At 55.4% G+C, this 25,079-nt stretch overlaps 1 protein-coding gene across 5 annotated transcripts; it reads right to left on the bottom strand.

The window, feature by feature from the left end:
• Positions 1 to 1,072: 1,072 nt before the first annotated feature.
• Notch4 (notch receptor 4) lies at positions 1,073 to 24,374 on the bottom strand. 5 transcript variants are annotated; one of them, XR_015644918.1, is made up of 30 exons: positions 24,148 to 24,347; positions 23,325 to 23,406; positions 22,937 to 23,232; positions 21,072 to 21,419; positions 20,874 to 20,996; positions 20,538 to 20,774; positions 20,291 to 20,446; positions 19,504 to 19,698; positions 17,757 to 17,870; positions 16,817 to 16,930; positions 16,625 to 16,747; positions 15,263 to 15,422; positions 13,815 to 13,960; positions 13,436 to 13,588; positions 12,660 to 12,777; positions 12,353 to 12,440; positions 11,651 to 11,801; positions 11,082 to 11,266; positions 8,025 to 8,277; positions 7,725 to 7,837; positions 6,280 to 6,803; positions 5,447 to 5,830; positions 5,161 to 5,336; positions 4,564 to 4,691; positions 4,358 to 4,427; positions 4,125 to 4,263; positions 3,275 to 3,570; positions 2,919 to 3,066; positions 2,379 to 2,476; positions 1,073 to 2,192 (listed from the first exon to the last, which is right to left on the bottom strand). XR_015644918.1 is itself a non-coding variant. In XM_087597934.1 (30 exons), exons 1-30 carry the CDS (start codon positions 24,209 to 24,211, stop codon positions 1,590 to 1,592), a joined length of 5,850 nt encoding a protein of 1,949 aa, XP_087454060.1. In that variant the 5' UTR covers positions 24,212 to 24,347; the 3' UTR covers positions 1,073 to 1,589.
• Positions 24,375 to 25,079: the final 705 nt, after the last annotated feature.

Below are 25,079 nucleotides of genomic sequence, written 5' to 3' on the forward strand. Positions count from 1 at the left end.
CTGGCCCAACATACAGTAAGTAGCCAGAGACTGAGGCTGGAGAGTTACCACCGCCCCCAGGCATTACAGACAGCAGAGAGAATGAGGGAATGGTTACAAGAGGCCCGACTAGTGTTAACAAGGGTCAGGGGAAGAGTTGCCTAGGGGTTTGAGAGTGGAATACTGATCTTAAGGTTGGCCTTTGATTGGTTCTGGCAGCCCAGAGAAGGGAGCAGGACAGCCAGCCATCTGGGGGTCTTCAGATGGCTGTCTGCCCTGTGAAGTCGAGTGACTTGGAGCATGAAATTGGCTGAAGAGAGCCTGGCCGTCTTAGGTGAATGAATCTTTGTGCCTGGAAGTGTGAAATGGCGAGGCAGACCGTGATAAGTTTCTCTGCTGATGTAATGAGCCAATTCAAGCCAAGTTAAAGGTATAAATGTATAAGAGGTGTGGGGGTGGGCACGGAGAGGGAGTAGGTAACCAAAGTGTCTGGGTTATATAGTGTCGAGCCTCTCTGGGGGGAAGGGCAGTTCAGCCCCTGTCTGGAAAGTTCAGGGTAGGGGGCAGGGTATGACAGCCATATCCTGTAACAGGTGGTGACTTGGGAGTTGCAGGGAGAACCTGGAGGCCAAGTGAGCTCTGGTATGTTAAAGAGGCACCCCAACCGCTTGTAACAGACCGTAGTGGCACTTAGCCTCGCAGAATTACTAAGGGTTAATTGTAATGAGGCCCTTAGCACTTGGAGAACACTCTACAAATGGTGGGTGATCTTCCAGAATGCCTCCTGGCCTATCAGCCTGGAGGTAAAGCCACAGGGCTGACATGTGAGCAGTTCAAGATCCTCCTGTCTTTGAGCCCTCAAGAGTCTGCTGCTACAGCTAAACGCCCTTGGATGAGGGACGCGGTCATCAGCTTGTATGTTTTTAGACTATTGGAGATTCTCGCTTTCAGTGATACCCCAGATGAACTGGGACCCCCAGATGGTCGGGTTGCCCTTCTTAATTTATATTTAAAAGCCCTCTACCTATATGAATGAATCTGGAGTGCCTAATTTCCCAAACGCAATGCACTCATCCTCCAGTCCCTCAGAAAATAAAGTAGCACTTCGAAATAGCTTTATTATTCATAAGTTCGGGGTTCTCAGACATAACCGTGACTAGAGAGCAGGGCTTCATTCCTGTACCAGTTTCCTTGTGGGGAAGGCGGAGAGAGGGCAAGGAGTCATCAGCTGGACTGGCCACTGGTTAGCTTTCATCATCTACACAACACCTGGCACATAGTAGGTGCTCAATAAATATTTGCCAGCTACTTTTGGGGAGTAGATAGCAGAGGCTCCTTCTGGAAAACCATACATAAGAAACATTTTACACCCAATTTGCCCACAGTTTTTGGTTTCAGTTTAGGGATTCTCAAAATCCACTCTGTCCTCTTGGAGCTGCCCTATTTTCCAGGAAAAAGCACGGCATATCTAATCCGGGCATCCTAAACCCTCTTGCCATTGCTGTTCATACTCTATGGGGAAGACAAGTGGGCATAACGTTTAGCTTGGCCTTAAAAGTCCGGGGCCTTCCAGACTCGTTCGTGTCACTTCCTTCCTTCCACGAAGTTGCCTAGTTCTGATTCCTTCCACCCGAGTTTAAGGGGACCTCTTGGTGGACTGGAAGACCCCAGGAAACTTGAGGGGATCCGCGTTCTGGGGACGGGGTAAGGCTGGGAGGCGGGATCGGCGCACTGCAGGCAGAGCCGCAGGCTTCCAGGGCCACCCAGTCCCGAGGCCAGTCATCCTGTGATACTCTAGCCCCGCGTCGTCCACGGGAGTCCGCGGAAAGCCTGCGGCCGCGCATGGAGGGGCCTCCAGAGCGGCTCCGGCAGCGCGCGTATACCGCCCCTCGGCGCGCTCCCAAGTCCACCGACCAAGTGCGAGCTTGCAGACAAGCTCCGCCCCCGCGCGGGCGCGCTCCGGCAGACAGCGTCCGGCAGCGCGGCGCGGCCCCGCCCCCCGGCGTGTTGCGTGCGTGCGAACGGGCCTCCTGCGTGATCGGTCCTGCCCCCTCCAGCAGCGTCAGCAGGTCCCAATGACTACGCTGGCGGGCCACATCTGCTGGGGCCAGCCCGGCCTGGTCCCGCAGCCCCCGCGCTGCCCCGATCTCCAGCAGCAGCTGTGCCACCTCCACGGCGCCTTCGCGCGCAGCCAGGAACAGCGGCGTCTGCTCCTGTCGGGGAGACCCAAAAGCTTGGGGACGGGAAGGGTCAGGGAGTCTCCGCCCACCGGGAGTCGGTACCCTCCCGCCAGACGCTGGGTCCCGCCCCCTTTGATCTCCCTCCCACCCCCACTCCCACCCCCTGCTGGATTCCCCTGCTTTTGGCTTGTGCAGTGGAGAGGCTGCAATATGGCTCACCCTACTGTCCTGGGCATCTTTATCCGCTCCAGTCTGGAGGAGACAGCGGGCAGCTCGGGCGTTGTTCACTGCAGCGGCCCAGTGCAGTGCAGTTTTTCCTAGGGTACCACGTGGGAGCCGGTTACCCCGCAGCTGGGGGTCAGACTGCTACGTTTTAGTTTCCCACGGGTTCTGGCCTTGGTAGGAGGAGGGGGGAGGAAGGGAGAGCTACTTGGGTTCTTCAGAGGCGGGAAGCATTGCCCAGGCAACCGACAGTCGGCTGCAAGTGCTGCCCTGGTGACGTCATGGGCGCGCGGGCGGGACAATAGGTATTGTTCTGGGTCGGTGGGACGGGTATCCCCATCCCGTTCCCGCAGGTGCTTCTTCCATTCCCGTTTCATGGACTGCGACAAGACGTGTAGTTGACCGTGGTGGGGAAACTCGCTCTCCACACTGCCACAGCCTAGGAGCCTCTAGTAGTCCCTACTGCGCCTGTAGTTTGAACTTCACCTCCTTCCCGCTCTCCCCAACATTTCGATACCACAGCGGCTCTATGCATACCCCTTTTATCTCTGGCTCCTACATCTGCTCGGGCTGCGATCAATTCTTCCACCAGGTCCTCCACGGCCAACCTGGCAGCCAGCATCAAAGGTGTAGTCCCGTCGTCTGTGCGCGCGTCTACAGCGGTCTGTCTGCTGGCCAATAGGAGCTGGGGAGACAGAAAGGGCCTGTGACCCCTGGGCTTCTAGGTCAGGCTCCTCGTGCTTTTGTTGCCTGTCTTTGTTTTGAGACAATGTCTTGTTATACAGCTCAGACTAGCCTGGCACTCAAGAGATCTGTCTATCTCCAGAGAAGACCTCTCCATTTCACATTTAAGCTTACTCCTACTTCCTTTAGGAACCCAGATATGTGCCTACCTGGCAAACCTCCCGAGCATCAGCAGCTACTGCAGTGTGAAGTGGGGTACGCCCAGCCCGGTCTGGCTGGTTGGGGTTGGCTCCAGCCTCCAGGAGGCGTCGGGCAGCAGTTGGCCGAGAGAATCGGGCAGCTAGGTGCAGGGGCGTCTCTCCAGTGCCCACAGTGTGAGCCTGGGGGCAGGCCCCTCTATCCAGCAGTGGTTCCCAGGGTTCGGGATTTCCTAGTCCCAGTCTCTGTACAGTGGTGGACTGCACTCCCCCACAGAAGACGGCAGACATCAGGGGTGTCACCCCATCTGTGGATGAGAATGAGTACTAGGCCAATTTGGAAGGATCCGAGAATAATGACACGCCCCTGGGAGAATTGCAGCCATCTTGGCCAAGCTCTTCCTTTTTGGGGGGTAGGGGAGAGGGATGCTTGAGACAAGTTCTCAGTATGTAGCTCCAACTGTCCTGGAACTCACTAGACCAGGCTGGTCTCGAACTCATAGAGATCTGCCTGCCTCTGCCTCCCGAGTGCTTGGATTAAAGGCGTGCACCACCACCAACCGGCTTGATTTGGTATCTTCATCCACCTCTCTGAGGCTCAGTTTATCAGTAACCGGAGCAGGAAGGGCTTAATTCTCAGAGCTGAGGCTTGAACCTGAGTCAGCCTTCCCTAGAGGGCTGGTCCCATTGCTCTACCACAGCTTGTATTTTTGACACGTCCCCAGGTGGTGCCCGTTCTCTCTGGGGCCTCTGCCCTGGGAGCTCTAAAGGCTCTCCAGTGTGGATACTAATGGCCTTTGCTTCTAAAAGGGTCAAGAGTAGGACCTCCCACTCCCCCACTTGGTCTAGGTGGCTTGTGTACCAGGTCCACAGGTGTCCGAATCTGGAAGTTCTGATTCACACTCCTGAGGAGGGGTCAGCATGACTGCCTGTGGGAGCCCTTCACAGCCGCTGTGCAGTGGCCAGAGCTGGCACCTGGAGGCTGAGGCTGTTTTTTCTGCCTTGGGGCAAGAGCAAGGCCAGTGAGTTGATTTTTCTTGCCACTGTCACCTGTAGACCACACGGCCTCACTACACACAGTTTCACCTGGCCTACCTCGCCCTCTTCAGGGCCCGAGCACATGACCACTCCGTCCTCATCCACTTCTGCCTCTGGCTTCAGCGCCCTGGAGAGGGTGAGTGGGTAGTTAGGCTACGGCCAATCAGCATCTCCCACATCTCCTTCTGACCCCTCCACTTCTGCAGAGTAGTTCTTAGCACCCTTGGCATTCCTCTGAACCCCAGACCCTCAGAGAGTCTCACTTGAGACCAATGTTGTCCTCGCCCAGTGGGGGCCTCCGCCGGTGGGGTGCCTGCTGTGTCTGTGGCCTTCGAATGAAACCAGGGGGCAGCCACAGGGCCCCGTGTTCCCGCCGCCGGCGCCGGATGAGCTGGAGGACAAGAAGAGCCCCAAGGGCCAGGAGGAGCACCCCGACCACTGGCGAACACAGAATGGGCCAGGGAAGCCGGGTGGCCGGGGACCCTGGTAGGAGAGAGTCAGTCACAGGAAGGGGCCATTCTTGGTAAGATTGGGCCAGTGGAGTAGCCTGCCTAAGACGTTAACGGTTAACATGCTTAGAGGAGAGCTCATAGGATATGATAGGATAGGATAGGGTATGACATGATATGATATGAAAGTTTCTATTCTTTCATAAGAATAGTTGGGCTATGCCAGAGGTTAGTACAAAGTCCTCAGGGAAACAGGAAGGGAGACCAATGAGCGGATGGGCCAGGGGGGAGATTCATTCCAAAGAAGAGGTGTTAGGCCGAGTGCCCCACGCAGAACGTTTTGGTTTTCAGTTTTATCTCTACCAGAGACGGGATGCGCTAAGGCAAGGGCAATGGTAGGGGATCACCTACCGGTCCCTGCTTGAGGGTGAGCAGCCAGCAAGGGTCCAGGCAGCAGGGGCTCCAGAGCTCCCACTGCGGCCATTGCTGCAAGGAAACGCAGCAGGAGCCCAGAGTCCCGGGGACAGCGGGACGCAGGATGCTCTGGACCACAGCGGGACAAATCCACTCCCATCACTACCACAAACCTGTGGGAAAGGCACCTCAGGGACCTCTGTCCAGTCCCAGCTTCCCTTTTGCTCCATCCAAAGAACTGTTATTTGTCCCCCACACCCCTGCCCCTCCATGTCTTGCTTACCCTGCACCAAGGGACTCTGTCTCTTTGCCCGGGGTCTGAGTGTGAGGGGCTTGTCTTTCCCACGAAGAGGAATCTCTAGTTCCACTCAGCTCCTCTTTGGCCCGGGTCCCAGGATAGGGGAACACCATGTTCCTGCCTTCACTGTCCTTCCTCACCCAGAGACCGACCCTCAGAGTCAGGGACAGTACTCGAGCCAGGGCAAGCAGCTGCTGATCCAAGGCTGGGGGACTCAGCACCACCAGCAGGGCCAGGGAGGGGCCCCCCTCTGAGTCATCCCCTTCTGGCCTGCAGTCACCCCCATCCCAGCCACACTGAGCGTTGTTGCAGCCTTTCTCACAGTGCCCGTTGTGGAAGTGATCTCGGCAGTACTGGTCGTAGGCTGGGCTGCGGGCAAAGGGAACGTGGACTCAGCACTCTCCCCAAATCTGACCCTTCTTCACAGAGAATTACGGCCCCTCCATTGCCTCTGGGACTTGGGTTGCTAAGGTTGCTATCTGCTGACCCCCGCTTACTGGGGCCAACCTTTCCTCCTGCCCCTGTCTCAGAAAGAGGGCCCAAGACCCTTTCTCTTGGGGGTGTTGCTTGCCAGGGAGGCATCCTTTGGTGGAAGGGCCGGGGAAGAGACGCTGAGGTCTGAGGCCTTAGCGTTCTCAGGAGTGGAGACCAAGCCTGTGTCCCACAGTGTCTCTCACTCCATTCCTCTGGATTGGAACCTAGAGTCTTTCTTAGCATGGAAGCCCCCTGGAGTCCAATGCTGGTCACTCTGTAACTCGGGCGGGCATGTATGTCTCCCCACCCTCGACCCTCACCCACCCCTCACTCCCAAGGCTCACGTGCAAGTTGGAGGGATCTCACAGTCATAGCCATCAAACAGACACTCCTCAGAGTCGCACTGTGGGTGGCACCGCCCATCCCGGAAGAGAAGCCAGCACTGGGAATGCGGGGGACAGCCCTTCCAGGGGTCTGGGACCCCCAGGGAACAGTCCCCTCCATCCCAGTCCCCTCCTGGGCCACTGCAGCCAGCATCACAGGCTCCATCGCCACCTCGGCCCTCACATCCATTCGCCCCTGGCCTTTGACACCGGGGCCCCGGAGAGTCAGGAGGGCAGGTGCATTGAAAGCCAGGATTGCCCAACCCGGGGGTCTCAGTGCAGCTACCATTGTGCATGCAGGGGGAGGGAGGACCGCACCCTGGTGGAGCTGGAGGTGTCAGACAGTCAGGGCCCCCGAAGCCACTGAGGCAGGCACAGAGGGGTGGGGAGCCTGGCTTAGGGGAGGGCAGACATAGGCCTCCGTTGTGGCAATGATGGTTGCCGCAGGCAGGGGCTTTGCGGCTGCAGGTGGGGCCTTCAAAACCCTGTGGCAGAGAGAAGAGAATGCGAAAAAACCTTACATTATTCTTTCCTGAAGCAAGCTAGGACAGCATGGGACAGAGGGTTCTAGACTATCATACGTAGCAGGGACCTCAGAGAGTCCCTTGTAACGGATGTCGCTGGTAGGTCCCTGCTAACTGCACACAATGGCCTATCGCCCTCGGTATGAAATGTGGCTGTGTAGCCATGCGTAGTTTCAGGGTGCAAGTCCAAGAAGACTGATCACTGCCTGGCGCAGTTGACTGATTACTGTGTCATTTTAATCCTCGGAGACAAGCCACACGCTCGGGGTAAATGAGAGGAAGGTGAAAATAGGGGGATGTGTTTACTATCAGCATTCCTGGGTTTGGCTTAAGGGCATCAGGGTGAGAAAAGAAGGTATACCCTGTTTTCACAAACCAAGGCCTCAGCCAGTTTCTTTCCAGGAGTTCCTCACCCACACCTGTCCCCCCACACAGTTTAGAGATCTTGTCTGAAGCCATTCTTGGAAGGGTCAGTCTCTTGTTTCGTTTTGCTTTTTTGAGATAATCTGATCTCAGATTCACTGTGAGTCACCGTGCGGTTGCCGGGAGTTGAACTCAGGACCTCTGGAAGAGCAGCCAAGCGTCCTCAATCGCTGAGCCATCTCACCAGCTTGAACTCGTTGTTGTAGCCAAGGATGACCTCGAACCCTTCATCCTCCTGCCTCGATGCCCAAAGGCAGGGACTACAGAATTACACCATGCTACCTTTCGATTCTGCCTTTCCCCTGACTGTTTCTGAGAGCCACTCACCAGGGCGAACTCGGGCCCTCTCCAGTAATTCTGACTCCAGCGCTCCCCACTCATGGCCCTCCGTCCTGGCTCTGGTGTTCTCACCTCTCATCAGTAGAAGGAGAAGAGAGAAATGGGTGTTGAATCAGTTACCTCGGGGCAGCGGCAGGTGAAGCCAGGGGGCGGTCCTGTTGTGACCTCACAGGACCCTCCATTGGAGCAGGGCTGGCTCTGGCAGAGGTCCATCTCCACTTCACACCGCTGGCCTGTGGTGGGGGGTGAGATTGGAGGTCACCCCTGGCTCCAGTCGCTGCCTCCTGACAGTTGGTTCAGCATGTGATAGGTGGGGAAGAAGATGCTATGGGGAGAGGTGTGGAGGCAGAGGTTGCCTCCTGGGAAGGGACCATCGGGTTGTCCTGGTTTTAGATGTGCCCCAGAGATCCCAGGCCTTACCTGTGTGCCCAGGCAGACACTGGCAATAGAAGGCGTTGGCTAAAGAATGGCAGGCCGCAGTGCCCGAGGGGTGGCAGGGCCGGTCGAGACACTCGTCCACATCCCCCTCACAGCGCAGCCCCACAAAACCTGGAGGGCAGGCACAGTGGAAGCCTCCAGGCCTGGGGGTACAGGTTCCATGGTTGTGGCACGGCCCGGACTGGCAAGCGTCGTGTACTTTTGAGCAGTTCTGTCCTTCATAGCCTGGGGCACACTGGAGACACAGCCAGAGCCAGAGGAAGAGCGGAGCTCAAGGTGTTCTGCCAGGCTCCAGCCTCCCGCCTCAGCAGCTGAGGCTCCTCCTCCATTGCAGCCTGTCTCGGCACTACCTGACACACCGTTGTGCAGTGACAGAGCACAATCCTTAGTCCCAAATAATGTGGCCTCATTTTGAGGGACACCTCTTCCCCATACCAACTTACCCTCCATGCAATGAATTGTAGGTGTCCGCTGATTACCCACTTAGGTTGTGCGTGCGTGTGTGTGCATGCATGTGTGTGTGTGTGTGTATGCATGCGTGTGTGCATGCGTGTGTGTGTGCATGCGTGTGAGTGTGCATGCGTGTGTGTGTGTGTGTGTGTGTGTGTGTGTGTGTGTGTGTGTAGGCACACATATATGCATGGTGTGTAGTGATCAGAAGACATTTTCCCTGTTAGTCCTCAGGCTCTTCTGCCTTTTGTTTGAGGCAGGGCCTCTTCCTGGCTGGGAACTTTGCCATGCAGACGAGACTATCTGCCTATTTCTGCCTCCGTCTCGCCGTCTCTGGCATTACTGGCTGAGCTGCTGAGCCTGACCTTGGACTTGGGTTTCCAGTGATCTGATCTCAGATCTTCAGGCTAGGATCTTGGCTAAGCCATCTCCCTAGCTGGCCAGTTGGCATTTTAAGTAGTACAGATAAAAGGGATGATTAAAGCTCGTCTGTGTTTCTAGGAAGCACAGGTCAGCCTGAGGGGAGAGGTGGTTGGCCTTGATTGCATAATCTGTGTGCATAACCTTAAACCATCCTCTTAACAACCGTGTAGAGAAATATTACCTCACTTAATTCCCACCCCGCAACAATGAAACGGTGTGCGGAGAAGGTAAAGTGACATTTGGGTCAAAGCAAGACCGGCTCTATCCAGAGCCACACTGTGTGTGGTTTTTTTTTTTTTTTTTGCATGCTGGGCCAAAGTCACAAGTGCTATGCTTCTGCCAGACGGCAAGCCGGAAGGGAGGCTTTGGGAGTCGAGAGAATTCAGGGAGTCCCCCTGGCCACCCCCCCTGACCCCAGAGCGATAGGAACGCGTGGAGGGCATTCTGGAAACCACCGGAGGAGGGAGTTTTGTGAGGTGAAATGAGAGTGCAGAGGTTCAGAACGCTCCTTCACTCTTGAGACAGGGTCATCCTACCCTGGCTCTCTCTGTCCGGAAAGTCTCATAAGGGTTCGAGATGGTGGTGGGTAGAGTGTTTGCCTAGCACACACATGGTCCTGGGCTCGATCCCCTGAACTGTATAAAATAGGTGTGGGGGTATATACCTATAGTCCCCTCACTGGCTACGCAGAGGCAGGAGAGTTCAAGATCATCCGAAGCAACATAAAGGTTTTCCAAGGCCAGTCTGGGCTACCTGAGACATTGCCTCAGAAAAGAAGAAGGGAGGAAGAAAGGAAGAAGAAAAGGGTGGGTAGGGGTGGGAGGTAGAGAGATGTCTCCGAAGTTAAGAACACAAAAGTTGGGTGGTGATAGCTTGAGCCTTTAATCCCAGCCCCCAGGAGGCAGAGGCAGGTGGATCTCTGAGTTCAAGGCCAGCCTGGTCTACAGAGTGAGTTCCAGGACAGCCCTTCACAGGGCAAGCCCCTCTCAAAACACCAACAAGCAAAAGCAGAGGCTGGTCTTGCTGAGGGCCTAGGTTCCAGTCCCAGAACCCACATAGGTTAGTACATAGCGGCGTGTAATCCAAGGGGATCAGACGCCTCTGGCTTTTGTGGGCCACAGTACTCATGCACACATACCCACACATAGAAAGTCACATGTGTAATTTAAAATAAATAAAAAAGTTGTGAGTGTGTGTGTGTGTGGGGGGGGGATGGAGAAATGGCTCAGTGGTTAAGAGAATGTTGGCTGTTCTTATAGAGGATGTAGGTCCAGTTCCCAGCAACCACATGGCGGCTCACAACTGTCTGTCGCTCCAGTTCTAGGGGATCTGAGACACACATACCAATGTCCTTAAAATAAAGTTAAATAGATTATTGTTGGAGATGGCGACTACAAGGTTAAGTCTGTGGTAGGCTAGGCGGTCGAAAGGGTGTTCCGAGAAGCAGGACAGAGCATCTTTTGCTTTTGCACAGGCCTGGGGTTCAGTCCCCAGCACCCACGGGGTACTTCACAACTCTCAGCATCTCCAGCTTCACGGAGTCTGAATCTGCCCTCTGACCTCCATTGGTACCGGGCATGCATGCGGTACACGTACGGTCAAAACACTCATACACACAAAATTAAAAAAAGAGAGAGAAAGTTGACTTTCTGAGCACAGGATTTAAACTGGTTCTACTATAATTCCAACATTTCCTCTTCCGGATAGTGACCTGGGCCAGCGAGGAGAAAACCTTCCCCTAGCTCAGGTCACCCCCCCCCCCCAAAGGAAGGGACAGGAAAAGCTCCCTCCCCACTCAGGCCAATCAGCTGGAGTGGGAATGAGGCTCAAAGGCTAAGAAGCCGTGTTGGGATACTGGATCAGGGAGCAGGACAGTGGGGGATGGGAGCTGCTGTGGCCTGAGAGACAGGTGGGAAGAGAAATCCTGCAGGGGTGAAGTAAGCAGAGAGGGATGGCCAGCTTCCCTTGGGAGTGGGTGGGGTGAAGACTGAGGCAGCAAATGTGGAGGCGGAGGTGGCAGGAGTTTGGTGTTGGTGTCAAGGTGGGGGCAGGGGGAGAAAAGAGGAAGTGAAACCTGGTGGGTGGTTGGGTGCCTGGCTTAAAGGAACGAGGACTGGATAAACTAGAGCCTCACCCACCCTCCCTATCCTCCTCTAGACCTCGTACCTGGCAGACATAGCCGTTGGGCTGGGGCACACAGGTAGCCCCGTGAAGGCAAGGCTTGGACGTGCAGGGGTTCACAGTATCCTGGCATAACTTGCCCTCGAATCCAGGAGGGCAGCGACAGAAATAGGAGGAGCCCGTGTCAATACAGAGGCCCCCATTCTGGCACAGGTTGGAGATCTCTACACCTGGGAAGACGGACAGACAGGGAGGGATGCGTCTAAGTTGGGTGGGAGGGTGCTCAGGGGCCCCTGACACAGCGTGTTCCGTAAGAGACACGTGAGATGTTGGTGAAGTTGGGTTATAGTGGCTCACTCCAGGGGTGTTTCGACCCTGGTAGAGCTGAGTGGCTCCCGGTGAGGCGTTGCCCTAGTGGTTGTGTTAAATCAGAGCCTTGTTCGTTGATATTGAATGTAGCAGAGTGGAGCTATATAGGACTATCCTGTGTGTTGAGCTGTAGAATGAATTACTCTTGGTTGTTTTGGCCATGACACAAGCTGTGTAGCTGCTTTGAGGGTTTTGTCAAAAGAGGACACCCCTCCCCGCCCCTCCATTGGCCCTGGATCTGGTACCTTGGCTCATCGCGGCCGCCTGGCAGGACAGTGGGAGGTCACAGAGAGACCCTGTCCATCCCTGGAGGCACAGGCAGTGGAAGGAGGGCCCACTCTGGAGGCATCGGGCAGTGTGTGGACAGGGCTTCCGGGCACACAAGTCTATCGGAGTCTGAGGGTTGGGAAAGAACAGGAGATGGGCAGGCTTCTGGGACTCAGAGATGAGACTCTCCACTTATAGCTCCCTCAAAATCGCTTCTAAGATGACTTGCTTGCAATTGGCCCGAGCTGGTGATCTTCTCTGACCTCTGGCTTCACGTTTCAGAACAGCCTCCAGGATGAGACACTCACGCCACGTACATCCTCACGCCCAGGCATGTGTGTGTGTGTGTGTGTGTGTGTGTGTGTGTGTGTGTGTGTGTGTGTGTGTGTGTGTAGGGTACGGTCTCACCTACCCTAGGAATGCCTCAAACTTGCTATGTAGCTAAGGCTGTCCTTGAACTCCTGATCCTTCAGCCTGTGCTTCCCAAGTGTCAGGATTATAGATTATACCATGCCCAGATTTTCTTTCCTTCTCTTACCTCACACCCAAGCGAGGTGCTCCCGGCATCCGTACGTCCCTTCATGCGGACGGACGTCTGCCTGAGTCTCCCTGGTGCCCACCCTTTAGATCCCAATGCCTGCAGCTCTCTCACTGACTCATCCGGCTTACGACCACCTCACCTGGCAGCTGCTTCCTGTGTAGCCAGGGCTGCAGAGGCAGCGGGCCCCTCGAGGTGTGTCTTGGCAGGTTGCCTTGTTCCTGCAGGGGCTGGACAAGACAAAGAGGGCACTGTGGGAAGAAGATCTAGGAGTCGGGGAGTGTGTACCGTGAAGCAACAGGTGCGGTGCGGTTGTGGGGAGATAGTGGAGGAGGGGCAGCCACAAGGTAGGGAGCTGTGATAGCGCCGGAGCCCAAGGAGAGGTAGAGAGGGTATGGGGAGGCTGGGGGTTCCTCTGCTCCTTTCGGGGGACCTCAGGTCACCCTTACCTGTCTGCACAGCTGGGGTGAATCTTCTTCTCACAGTGCAGCCCCTGGAAGCCAGTGGCACAGTGGCAGAAGAAAGTGCCAGGTTTGCTCATGCAGGTACCCCCGTTGAGACACGAGGCTGGAGAAAGGAGTCTGTGAGGGCTTGGGTTCCATGCCTGTAATCTGGCCTGTGACCTTGGCCACACGAAGCACGAAGGGCGCATGCCTCTCACCAATACAACTTACTTTTGTCCAGTTACCTATTTAACATTTGCTTTTTATAGGCATCCACTTATTTCTTTAATAAACAAAGTTTAATACGTAAATGTATGTCTGTATACGTTTATTTATGTATATACACATATATGCCTTTATATTTATATGGTGGGATTCTGTGCATGTTGCAGTGGGCATGCGGGAGTCAGAGGACAACTTAAGTCAGTTCTCTTGTGCCACGGGAGTCCTGGGGCTTGGTGGCAAGGACCTGGACCCTCAGAACCATTTCTCAACCTCTAAAGTATGTTTGACAGGGTCCCCTTGAAGGGGACGCGTAAGCCAAGAATGACTTTGAACTCCTGGTCCTCTGCTTCTGTCGCCCGAGAGCTGGGATCATAAGTGGGCACCACCCTTGTGGTGCTGGACATTGAATCTAAGGCTTCATGGATACCAGTCTTACCCTCCGCTACTGAACTACATCCCCGGCCTACAGTTAAAATGTCAGAGCCGTATTACCCCCCTGTCCCCCTGCAGCTCAGCCTCTGTAACCAGCTGCGGTTCAGACTGAGGATGGTACTTACCAGACGCACAGTGGTCCACGGCAGTCTGGCAGTGGGGACCTGTGTGACTTGGAGGGCAGGTGCAGGAGTAGCCCTCAGGATGGATGCTGCAGGAGCCACCATTGAGACAGGGCCCTGAGTGACAAGCTGTTATTTCCTCACTACAGGTCAGCCCTGAGGGAACAGGTGAGCTCTGAAAATATGGAGTTCTCTTCTCTGTCTTCTTGTTCACCTATCCTATATCTCCCTGCCCCATCCGACCTCTTCTTTCTACCCCACCCCACCCCAGGAGTCACCCATGTCCCCCACAGCCCGCACCGACTCTCCCGAAGAGGTTGCAGCCACAGGTTTGGTTTGTGGGGCTGCAGGCTGGAGTGTGTGTGGTGTAGGAGAGACTCACCCGTGTAGCCTGCAAGGCAGCTACAGTTGTAGCCAGAGGGCTGTGGGTGGCAGGTCCCCCCATGGGCACAGGGTGTGGAGAGGCAGCCGCCCAGCTCTGTCTCGCACTCTGGTCCAGTCCAGCCCTCGTTACACACACACAAGGATCTGGTCATAAAGGAGAGGAAGAGGTGAAGGGTCCTTCTCTTTCCCTGCCTGCTTTGTTGACTGCACCCTTAAGACCGGCTCCGTTTTGGCTTCGAGAGTTTCCTTAGCCTTTTTCTCTTTCCACTAAGAGTTACTTTTATGGGGGAAGCGCAAGGCCCTGGGTTCGGTCCCCAGCTCCGAAAAAAAGAACAAAAAAAAAAAAAAAAAAAAAGAGTTACTTTTACTTATTATTTTTATGTCTGTGGGTGTTTTGCCAGCATGCACACCTGGGCACCATGTTGTGCCTGGTGCCCCTGGAGGCCGAAACAGGACATCAGGTCCTCTGCACTGAAGGTACAGATGGATCCGAGCTGCCCTGTAGATGCTGGGACCCCTGACTTCTGCCAGAGCAGCCAGTGCTCTTAGCCACTGTAAGCTCTTCCAGGTGTCTCCAATGCTCTCTCCCTTTAAAAAAAGGGTCAGCTGGACTGTGGTGGTGCATGCCTTTAATCCCAGCACTGGGGAGGCAGAGGCAGGAGAATCTCTGTGAATTTGAGGCCAGTTGGTCTACAGAGTGAGTTCTAGGACAGCCAGGGTTACTCAGAGAAACTGTCTTCAAGGACCAAACCAAACCAAACCAAACCAAACCAAACCAAACCAAACCAAACCAAACCAAACCAAACCAAACCAAGTGAAGAAGAGGAGGAGGAGGAAGAAGAAGAAAAAGAAAGAAAGAAAAAGTATATGAGGGGAAAAAGCGTGACGGGGGGGCGGGGCGTTTCTTAGGTAGCTCAGGCTAGCCTCCAAATTACTATGTACCTGTAGATGAGACATTCTACCAACTAAACTCTCTCTCCCCCTCCTTCATCCCTTCTCCCTCCCTTCCATTCCCTCCCTCCTTCCCTCTCTCTTCCCCCTTTCCTGTATCCCTATCCCTTTCTCTCCAGGGTCTCCTGTAGCCCAGGTCAGCCTCAGAGCTCACTATTCAGCTGAAGTGTGGCCCTGGCTGCAGACCCATCGGCCTTTCCTCTGATTAAAGCCATGTGATAACAGTGTTGGGAAGCGTCCACACAAAGATGCCCCTGGGATTTATGTGAGGAGAGATCGTTTGCACTGTCCTCTGTGCTCTGACCCTCATCTGCCTCCTTTGCGATGCCCAAACCTTCCCTCTTTAGGTACCACTCCTCAGCTATGCCCTTCCTTTCCCAAGGAAGCTGACGGTCTCCTTCCTGCTTCCCCATTGGTCAGATCCCACGGGCCTGCACACCGCCCCCTGCTGTTTGTCCTAGCGGAGGCTGATGGGAGGAGGCTGGAAGGGGCTACCTCTGGCAATGGCCATGGTGGCAGGGGCAGTCGTCCTCAGCAGGAACACAGCCAGGACTTCCGTCAGGGCAGAGGCAGGGGGCTCTGTGTTCCTGGTCTTGGCATTGCTGTCCAGGTTGGCACAGGATGGGGCTACACAAGGGAACCTCACAAAGTTGACCTGTGTGGGAGGGTTCGGGGGAGATGAGTCTAAGAGGAAAGAAAGTCCCTTTATGTCCTGAGGGGTCAAAGGCCACCTCCCAGGTGTGGCTTCCTCAATCCCCATGCACAAGTCCTTTCTTCCCCTCTCTCTCTCTCTCTCTTTTTTTTTTTTTTTGGTTCTTTTTTTCCGGAGCTGGGGACCGAACCCAGGGCCTTGCGCTTCCTAGGTAAGCGCTCTACCACTAAGCTAAATCCCCAGCCCCATCTTCCCCTCTCTCTTCATTCTTGTCCTTGTGCTGTTCCTCCCTGTGCTCCCAGTGTATGTGTGTAGGATGGGTGTCTTGTGTGTGTGCGTGTGTGTGTGCATCTGTATGTGGTGCATGTATGTGTGATGTTTGCTGTGTGTGTTGTATGTGATGTGTGAGTATGAGTGTGGTATGTGTGTGTGTGGTATGTGTGACTGTGTGTGTATCGAGTGTTAGTGGGTTTGAGTGTGTTTAAGTGTGTATGTGTGTGCCGTGTATGAGTGTGTGTGTATGAGTGTGTTGTGTGAATGTGTGTGCTGTGTGTGACTGTGTAGTATGCGTTTGTGGGTGTGTGTGTAAGTGTGTATAAGTGTGTATGTGCTGTCTGTGTGTGTATGTGCTGTGTATGAGTGTGTGTGTATGAGTGTGTGAGTGTGTGTATGAGTCTGTGTATAAGTATGTGTGTATAAGTGTGTGTATGAGTGTGTGTGTATGAGTGTGTGTATGAGTGTGTGTATGAGTGTGCGTGAGTGTGTATATGTATGAGCGTGTGTGTATGAGTGTGTGAGTGTGTATATGTATGAGTGTGTGTGTTGGCAGGCATGGGCCACAGGCTCATGAGTGGAAGCCAGAGGATGACTTCACAGAGTCCGTTCTGGACATCCGCCGTCCCCTCCATTCTGAGTCCCGAGTGCAGGTTGTCAGTTTCCGTTGCTTGCTTTTACCCACTCAAGTATTCGTTTATCCTGTCCTGGTTTTTGTGGTGCCAGGCACCGAACCCAGGGACTCCGGCATACTTGGCAAGGTCTTTGCTTCCGAGCCATACCCCTAGCTCTCATTCTAAGTACTCTTTGTAGGAAGGGCCATTCTCATTCTGTTTACCCGTCCTGACCCCCCAACATCCCCCAGCAGCCTCCTCCCCGCCCCCAGTGGGCTCACACGCCCGCCCTCCCAGTTCCTCCTCTTGCCCTCTGACCTGTGAAACCAGGCCGGCAGAGGCAGAGGAACGCCCCGGGAAGATCAAGGCAGCTGGCTCCCACGGGGCAGGGGTCACTCCGACATTCATCCGCTTCAGTCTCACAGCGTGGCCCTTCAAAGCCTGTGGCATAGGGCTGGGTCAGGGATCGCACAGATGGTCCCCTGTCCTAGGGACCGAGCCTCAGTTTACCTGGGAGACACTCGCAGTGGAAGGCTCCAGGCTGGTCTTGGCAGTGCCCCCCATTGGCACAGGGGGCGCTGCTGCACTCGTCCATGTCTTTCTCGCATCTGGCACCAGTGAATCCTGGTGGGGGAGGGGAAGTGAATGGAGGGTGTCGAAGAAGGGCAGAGAGGCACGGGGGTGAACGAAGGTGAGTCTTCCGAGGAGACTCCAGGTGTTTGGGCAACACGGGCGATAGAGAGGCTCAGCCCCTGCTGGCTACTAGGCTGCTGGGCTGCGGGCAGCCCACCCACTTTCCCTTCCTGCTCTCATTTCTTCCTGTGTAGGAGGGGTTAGTGATGGAGCCTGGGGTGGGTCATGGCTCAGAGGTAGAGTGCTTACCCAGCATGTGTGAGACCCTGCCTCCTGTCCCCAGCACTGATAGAGAAAGAACCTGTCTCTGGGCTGGAGAGATGGCTCAGCAGTTAAGGACGCTGACTGCTCTTCCAGAGGTCCTGAGTTCAATTCCCAGCAACCACAAGTCGGCTCACAACCATCTACAATGTGATCTGGTGCCCTCCTCTGGCGTGTGGGTGTACATGCAGATAGAGCACTCATTTTTCATAGAATAAAAATAAATAAATCTTAAGGAAAGAAAGAAAAGAAAGAAAGGAAGAAAGAAAGAATCGCTCTCAAACTGCCAAGGGAAGGAGACATTCTCTTGTCTGTGGTGGCCCAGCCGAAGCAGGGACCAACACGAATGGGGGTCAGTGGGGATAAGAGAAACCCATTGAATGACTTGTCAGGGCAGAAGCAAGGCTGGGGTGTAAGCAAGGGAAGGCTTGGGGATGGTGGAAGAGTTTGGGGAGCTGAAGAAGAGGGGGAGAGACACAGGCTGCTTTTGGGGCAGGGGGGCTGGTCTCTAGGTTCCCCGGGGACTGAGGTTGGCTTGGTCAGGCTCTTCACCCACCAGGAAGGCAGAGGCACAGGAAGCCGTTGAGCTGGTCGTGACAGGCAGCTTGGTTGAGGCAGGGGTTAGAGGCACACTCATTGGTCTCCACTTCACAGAGCCTCCCTTCCAGGCCTGAGGACACAGACAGGGTGGGAAGTGGGCTCAGCCAGGCTGTCTACCTCCCTTGGGCTTAAGGCTCAGGGAGCGGGGTACCTGCAGAGGGCTGAGAGGAAATGTGCTTGAAGCCCTTTCTGTGTACCTAGAGGGTGAGGCACGCACAGTGGGCTGCCCAGCCTGGACATTCTTGAAGTACAGATGGGAAGTGGACATCTCTGCCTGGGGTGTGATTCAGACCTCATGCACTATCTAGGCCTCTGTACCAGGGCGGTGGAGGCGGTGGTGGTGGTGATGGAGATGGTGGTGGCGGTGGTGGTGGTGGTGGTGGTGGAGGTGGTGGCGGTGGAGGCGGTGGTGGTGGTGATGGAGATGGTGGTGGCGGTGGAGGCGGTGGTGGTGGTGATGGAGATGGTGGAGGTGATGGTGGTGGAGGTGGTGGTGGTGGTGGTGGAGGTGGTGGTGGTGATGGAGATGGTGGAGGTGATGGTGGTGGAGGTGGTGGAGGTGGTGGTGGTGGCGGTGGAGGCGGTGGAGGCGGTGGTGGTGGTGATGGAGATGGTGGTGGTGGTGGTGGTGGAGGTGATGGAGACGGTGGTGGTGGTGGAGGTGGTGGAGATGGTGGTGGTGGTGGTGGAGGTGGTGGTGGTGGAGGTGATGGTGGTAGAGGTGGTGGTGGTGGTGGTGGTGGAGGTGGTGGTGGTAGAGGTGGTGGTGGTGGTGGGGTGAGGGTTACGTTGATGACGGTTATGGCGGTAGTGAGGGTGATGGAGGAGGATGATTTGAAGAAAGGCGTTAGGACAGCCGAGTTGCTCCCATTTTTCACCCTTAGGTTTACCTTGGTCTCCGTGGTCTCACGGTCAGCCCTCTCACCTCCCTGTCCTCTCCTCTTTCCTGGGGTTCTGCCTAGACATCTTTGCTACCTGTGACTTGTCCCTTGTATGACAGAACAGTCTCTGTTCTTGTCTATGCGTGGCCTGAGCCACGATGCGTGGGTGCTGCTTGGCTTCCAGTAGTGAGTGGGGTGGGGTGGTTAACACTGCTGAAGCCGGGGGCGGAGGCTGGGCTCTGCTCCTCACTGGAGGCGTGACCTTGGGTAATTCACTCCATCTCTTTGTGTCCAGTTTCTTAATTATGGGATGGGGATTCCTTCTCTGAAAAGACCACTGTGGTGGCGACTGTGTGGGAAACCCTCCGGCATTCCTCTCCTACTGCACCAACTCCAGCGCACCACCATGTGGAATGTTGAGGGTTTACACTTCATCTCTGCATGGGGGAGCGTGTGATTAAGTATGTGCGTGTGCCTGTGTGTATGTGTGTGCCTGTGTGTGCATGTGTGTATGTGTCTGTGTGTGCATGTGTGGGCTGGCATATGTACTGCCTTTCTGTCTTCTTTGTCTGAACCACTGTGTACAGTGGACCAGGATGTACACTCCGTGACGATCAGGACATGGATGGAGCACCGTATCCCTAAACTACACAGTGCACACTCTCACTGCAGGGCAGCTCGCCCTTCTAGGGGTCGTGGGTTCCCCAGTTTTAGTTGGGCTTAGGGAGAGAAAGATGCTTGGAGACACCGATGCCAGGCAACTCCCCTTGGGTTCCAAGTTAGTTCTCCATCTTGCCCACCCACAGTCCCACTCAGCTCTACCTGGTGGGCAGAGGCACTGGAAGGTGGCAAGCAGGTCCAGGCAGGTGCTGCCCGGGTGACAGGGCTGCGACAGGCACTCATTGTGGTCAGCCTCGCAGCGGGAGCCCGTGTAGCCAGGCAGGCAGAGGCAGTTGAAGGAGCCAGGGGTGTTGATGCAGGAGCCGCCGTGTTCACAGGGACTGGGTCCTTGCTGGGCTGGGAGGAGAGAGGATCTGGGGGTCAGGGGTGGAGAGGACAAGGAGGCTAAACTGACAGGATAGGTGTGTGTGTGTGTGTGGGCACCTGTCTGTGGAGATAAGAGAAGTGGGAAGGGGGCTATGTATTTATAATGGAGGATGACAGGACAATATGTGGGGTCTGCAGAGCTCAGTACTGGGGAGTACCTGAAGCAAATCATAAATAAGTTTATACATAAAACACACACACACACATACACATGCCACTTTGTGTGTGTACGGTATGCATGTGCGTGGGCACACACACGTGTGGGTGAGCCCTTCTGTGGGATCTGGGGATTTGAACTTGAGTCCTCACTCCCAGGTGGCTACTGCCTTAACCGTGGACTCATCTCGGCAGCCCCACCAGGGTCCTGTGAGCCTCCAGAAGTCCCGGGACATAATATGTCGTTGAAGCTTTCTCCTGCTTTGATCCTCTGGGTTCTGGGATTACGGGCATGGGCCGCCATGCCTGGTTTAGTGTTTCAGTTTCATAAACCAACTGCTTTGCCTGGCCTCTGTCGGGAACGGAGGCCTCGGCTGGCCTCAGGGGCTCTGCTGGAGACCCTCACCCATTTGACACTCATCCAGATCTTGGTGGCAGGTGGGTCCCGAGTAGCCCGGCTGGCATATGCAGAGGGTAGACCCCGTCAGGGGGTTGGTGCTGCACTGGGCATTCACATGGCACGGCTGCCTCAAACACATGTCTTCCAGGTGGCACAGGAGGCCTGTGGGAGACCGAGGGGCGAGGCTCTAGGAGGACGCTTGGGGCCCTCCCTTGCCCTCCATGTCTCCCCGCACCAGGCCCTCTGTCCGCACCTGTGCGTCCAGGTGGGCAGAGGCAGGAGAAGGAGCCCACACGGTCGATGCAGGTGGATCCCAGGGCACAGGTGGCGGCCGCACAGTCATCCAGGTTCTCGTCACAGCCCTCGCCTCCCCAGCCACTCACACACACACAGTGAAAGCCACCAGCCGAGTTCTGGCAGGTGCCACCGTTTCTGCATCGAGGCGGACCCTGGGCTTCACATTCATCTACGTCTTCGGAGCAGTCCCAGCCTGCGAGGGGCACGGGGGTGGGGGTTACAAGGGCTGGGATTGGGAGCCTCATAGGGAGGGAGGCCGGGAGTAGTCATGAAGTTGCTTTAAACAACTCACCCTTCCACGTCTTGGGGCAGAGGCAGGTGTAGGTGCCCAGCCCATCCTGGCAGGTGGCCCCGTTCTGACACTGGTTCCTGACACAGTCATCTGGATTCATCTCACAGTTCAGCCCTGTGAAACCTGTCAGGATCATGGAGTCAAACATGGAGCCCTTCTGAGGGGAGAGGGGTGCAGTAGAGCCCCAGGAGGTTTTACCTGGGGGACAGAGGCAGAGATGAAAGGTAGTGTCTCCCTCTGGCACCAGCTGGCAGGTGCCTCCATTGAGACAGGTTCCAGGAAGGCAGGCTCCCTTCCTGAGCTTGCACTGGGGACCTTCCTGCCCCACAGGGCAGAGGCACTGGAAGGAGCCCAAGGTGTTGTGACAGGAGGTGCCCCGAGGGCAGGGTCCGGGCTCCAGGAAGCATTCATTGACGTCGCGTTCACAGATGTGACCCTCGAAGCCGGTTGGACAACGACACTGGATCTGGGGGTATGTGGCCAAGCACACACCTCCGTTGGCACAGGGGTTGGCTGAGCAGAAGTCTCGGAGCTGGCACTGCTCACCTGCAGCAGGGCATGGGGTTGGAGTGGGGAGGGGACTGTTTCAGGCACTGCCCAGGTTTAGTTTATTGCATCTAAGTTCTGCGTGTAGGAGCCCCTGCCTGTTCTCCTGACCGTTTACCCTGGCGCTCCATGGCCTGTCTTAGCCCTGCTGTACGTTGGGAGGCTTGTATGTAGGCTGTTCACACACTCTCCTTTGGAAAGCACACATAGCCAACAATGGGAGTTTTACAATTTGGTTCCCCGAGAAAACTTGGGACAAGTGTTTCTCGCCGTGGTGACCTCTTGGGGAGGTGGAAAAGCCACAGTTTCTGAGTGGATTTCTTCTTGTTGTTGTTGTTTTAGTTTTTCGGTTTTCTTTGAGGCAGGGTCTTATATCAGCATGTATCTAAGGATGACTTTGAACCTCTCTTCCTCCTTTTTCTCCTGGAACTCGCTCTCAAACTCATAGAGATCCTCCTGCCTCTGCTGTGATTGAAGGCGTCCTCTGCCGCTGGGCCATCGCCCAGCCTGACTTTGAACTGCTTATCTTCCTGGGTCCACTTCCTGGGTGTGGGCGTGTGCTCCTGGCTCCTACAGCTGAATCATGCACCATTGCATCAAATGCACGGGTCCATGCATGCTAGGCCAACACTGCCAGCTCAGCTGCCATCTCCAGCCCTGTTTTCTGCTCTTTTGTGCTCCTCCCACTGTGTGGTGTGGGTCCCACAATGGAACTCAGGTTGCCAGGATCGGCAGCAGGTGCTACCCACTTGGCCATCTTGCTGGCCCGACGGACCCCTGATTATTTTTTTTTTTACTCTTTTTCATTTTACATATTTTTTCATGTTACATGTACTTTGCGTATATCCGTGTGACTGTGCCCCACATGTGTGCCTGACACCTGTAGAGGCCTGCAGTGAAGGAGTTTCTAGACTGGGGCGGGAAAAAGCTACTCTGAATGTGGGCAGCATCATTCCTGGATTGCTGTTCTGCACTGCCTAAAAAGAAGGCAAGCTACGTACCAGCACTTAGTGTGCTGGTTAGTTCTGTTTACCAACTCACCGCAACCCAGATCACCTGAGAAGAAAGCCTCAGTTGAGGAACTGTCTAGATCAGGTTGGCCTGTGGGCTTGTCTTGGGGGATTGTCTATATTGATAACGGATGCAGGAGGGCTCAGCCCACTAAGGGCGGCACCATTCCCTATCAGTCCATTGTGGGCGGCACCATTCCCTATGGGCAGCACCATTCCCTAGGTGAGGGTCCTGAACTATGTACGGCAGGAGAAAGCTAGATGAAGCCAAGTAAGCAAGGGTGTTGTTATTCTCTCTGCTCTTGACTGTGGATGTTGTGTGATTGCCAGCTTTGGGTTCCTGCCTTGACTGCCATTCAATACCCAGGACTTCCCTATCATGATTCTGAACCCTCAGACTTTGAGCCAGAATAAAGCCTTCCTTCCTTCAGGCAGCTACCGCCATCCTGGAGAAGTTTAGTCACAGCAACAAGAGTGACTGGCATGTTCCTCCCTGCTTGTACTTACCTGTCCACCCGGGCTCGCAGGAACACTGTGGGCGGCCCGAGACCTGGACAGAGCAGTGACCCCCGTTGGAACAGAAAGAAGGCGGACAGAGCTCTTCCAGAGGGCTTTGGCATCGATCACCAGTGAAGCCAGAGGGGCAGGTGCAGGAGAAGTGGGGGGTCAGTGGAGAAGTGGGGCTGTGGGAGCTTGGGGCTGTGGGGAGCAAGGCTTGACAGCTGCCACCGTTCTCGCAGAGTTGGGTGTCCCAGCAGGGGTCAGGGAACTGGCAAGTCTCACCCAGAAATCCAGGGGCACACCTGAGGGTAGAGGGACATTTCAGGCCAGTGGCCCCTCTTCCTTCTCTCCCTCCTCTGTCTCCCCAGGTCCCACTTCCACGAAACACACTCACTGGCAGGTCCCTTGTCCCTGAGATAGCCTCAGGCAGGTGCCTCCGTTGGCACAGGGCTCTGGGGATCCTCCACACAGAAGCTCTGAAGAAGAGACCAGATGATGGAGCCTGTGCCCCACCACCACCAGGTACCTCCCTACAGGCCATTGACCAGCAGCCCCTGCCCCACAGTGTGGCCCAGGGGCATGGTGCTGTATCCACCCTCTCTCCTTCACACCCAGTCCCAGTCTCCCAGGGTCCCCTTGGCCCAGGCCTTCCATTCATGGCTTGTTATTACTCCCACCCCCTTCCTGTTTATTCTCTAGCCTCCCAAGTTCAGCCCAGCTCCATCCCCCGGAAGCCAGACAACAGGAGTTAGGAGGGAGCCAAGGGCGCTCCAGGGATGTGAATGGCTGAGACACCTAAGGGATTTCCTTCAGGAAAGACCGGCAGTGAGCCACCGCGGGTGGAGACATCTGGACAGAGAGAGAGAGCTGGTGGGCCCTTCTCTGTCTCCATCTCTTGCGCACCACTCCTCTCTTCCCTATAGCAGGCAGTCCATGTTTCCTCCGGTCTGTCCCACACCACAAACCCTCTGCCTCTTACTTCAGGGCCAGCTGGCTTCTCCGTGGGCGTGGACCCTCCTTCCCATCCCACAGCAGGCACCACCTCTAGTACCAGGCACAAAGCCTGCGTGGGTCTCCGCAGCTCCTCCGGAGGGAGTCAGCGAGCGCTCCCTGCAGTGTCCATTCCGAGCTGGCGGTTTGGTTTTCTTCCCTGCTCTCACCAAGCATCTCCCCCGAGAGAGATATGCCTCACCCCTTCACCTCTGGCAGTGCCTCACCTCTGGTCAGGATGACTGGGAAGCTGAGCGGCAAGAGCAGAAGCAGCAGCCACTGGCGCTGCATCCCAGAGCGCCTGTCCCTGGCTCGGTCTCCTCTCCCTCTCCAGGCAAGGACCCTCAGAGCGTTTGTGGCCAGGCAAGGCCACCTCCTCTGCCTCTACCGCCCTTCTTCCTCCTGGGCCTGCTGCACGCCTCAGTCTGAGCTGTTTCCTGAGTCACACAATGTCCTGGACACCCTACTGACTGGGGGGTGGGGGGGTGAGAGGCTGGTGTGTGTGAAAGAGCACGAAGGGAGAGTGAGGGAGGGGCCTCCCTGGGAAGAGAACGGAGTAGCTGGTGTAGCTGGCAGGGAAAGGTCAAGGGGAGCAGGTTTGCTCTCAGGGCAAACCAGGATAGGGGTGGGGCGTCGGGAAAATGGGAGAGTCCCTGTCTTTTTAGTTGTCACTATGGTTTCCTTTTTACAGGTCTGGGAACAGTAAGTGGCTGCCACTGTGTCCCAGGAAGGGCAGGTCACAGACAGAGGTGTTGGGACAAGGAGAGTATACTCAAGTTTCTGGGGTAGCACACCCACTTCTCAAAGGAACAGCAACTTGTCCTGAACGGAAACCAGTCACTTTGGCAACCCAGGGCATCTTTAGACCTTTCCCTGTCCCTTTCTGGGAGTGTTATTATTATTATTATTATTATTATTATTATTATTATTATTATTATTTTAAAGATTTATTTATTTATTATATATAAGTACACTGTAGCTGTCTTCAGATACACCAGAAGAGGGCATCGGATCTCTTTACAGATGGTTGTGAGCCACCATGTGGTTGCTGGGAATTGAACTCATGACCTCTGGAAGAGCAGTCGGGTGCTCTTAACCGCTGAGCCATCTCTCCAGCCCTATTATTTTTTTTTAAATTGTGTCTTTGGATTTTTTTTTT

This window comes from Rattus norvegicus, chromosome 20, assembly GCF_021556685.1.
Source record: "Rattus norvegicus strain SHRSP/BbbUtx chromosome 20, alternate assembly SHRSP_T2T, whole genome shotgun sequence".
NCBI lineage: Eukaryota > Metazoa > Chordata > Mammalia > Rodentia > Muridae > Rattus > Rattus norvegicus.

Excerpts from the sequence above, each read along its gene's own strand:
- Notch4 (XM_087597934.1), bottom strand. The coding sequence starts at position 24,211 with ATGCAGCGCCAGTGGCTGCTGCTTCTGCTCTTGCCGCTCAGCTTCCCA. Across the intron at positions 20,997-21,071 it reads TCTCTGCCTCTGTCCCCCAG|GTTTCACAGGGCTGAACTGT; the intron begins GTAAAACCTCCT and ends TGATCCTGACAG. Across the intron at positions 4,264-4,357 it reads CGGGCCCTGAAGAGGGCGAG|GCAGAAAAAACAGCCTCAGC; the intron begins GTAGGCCAGGTG and ends TCTTGCCCCAAG.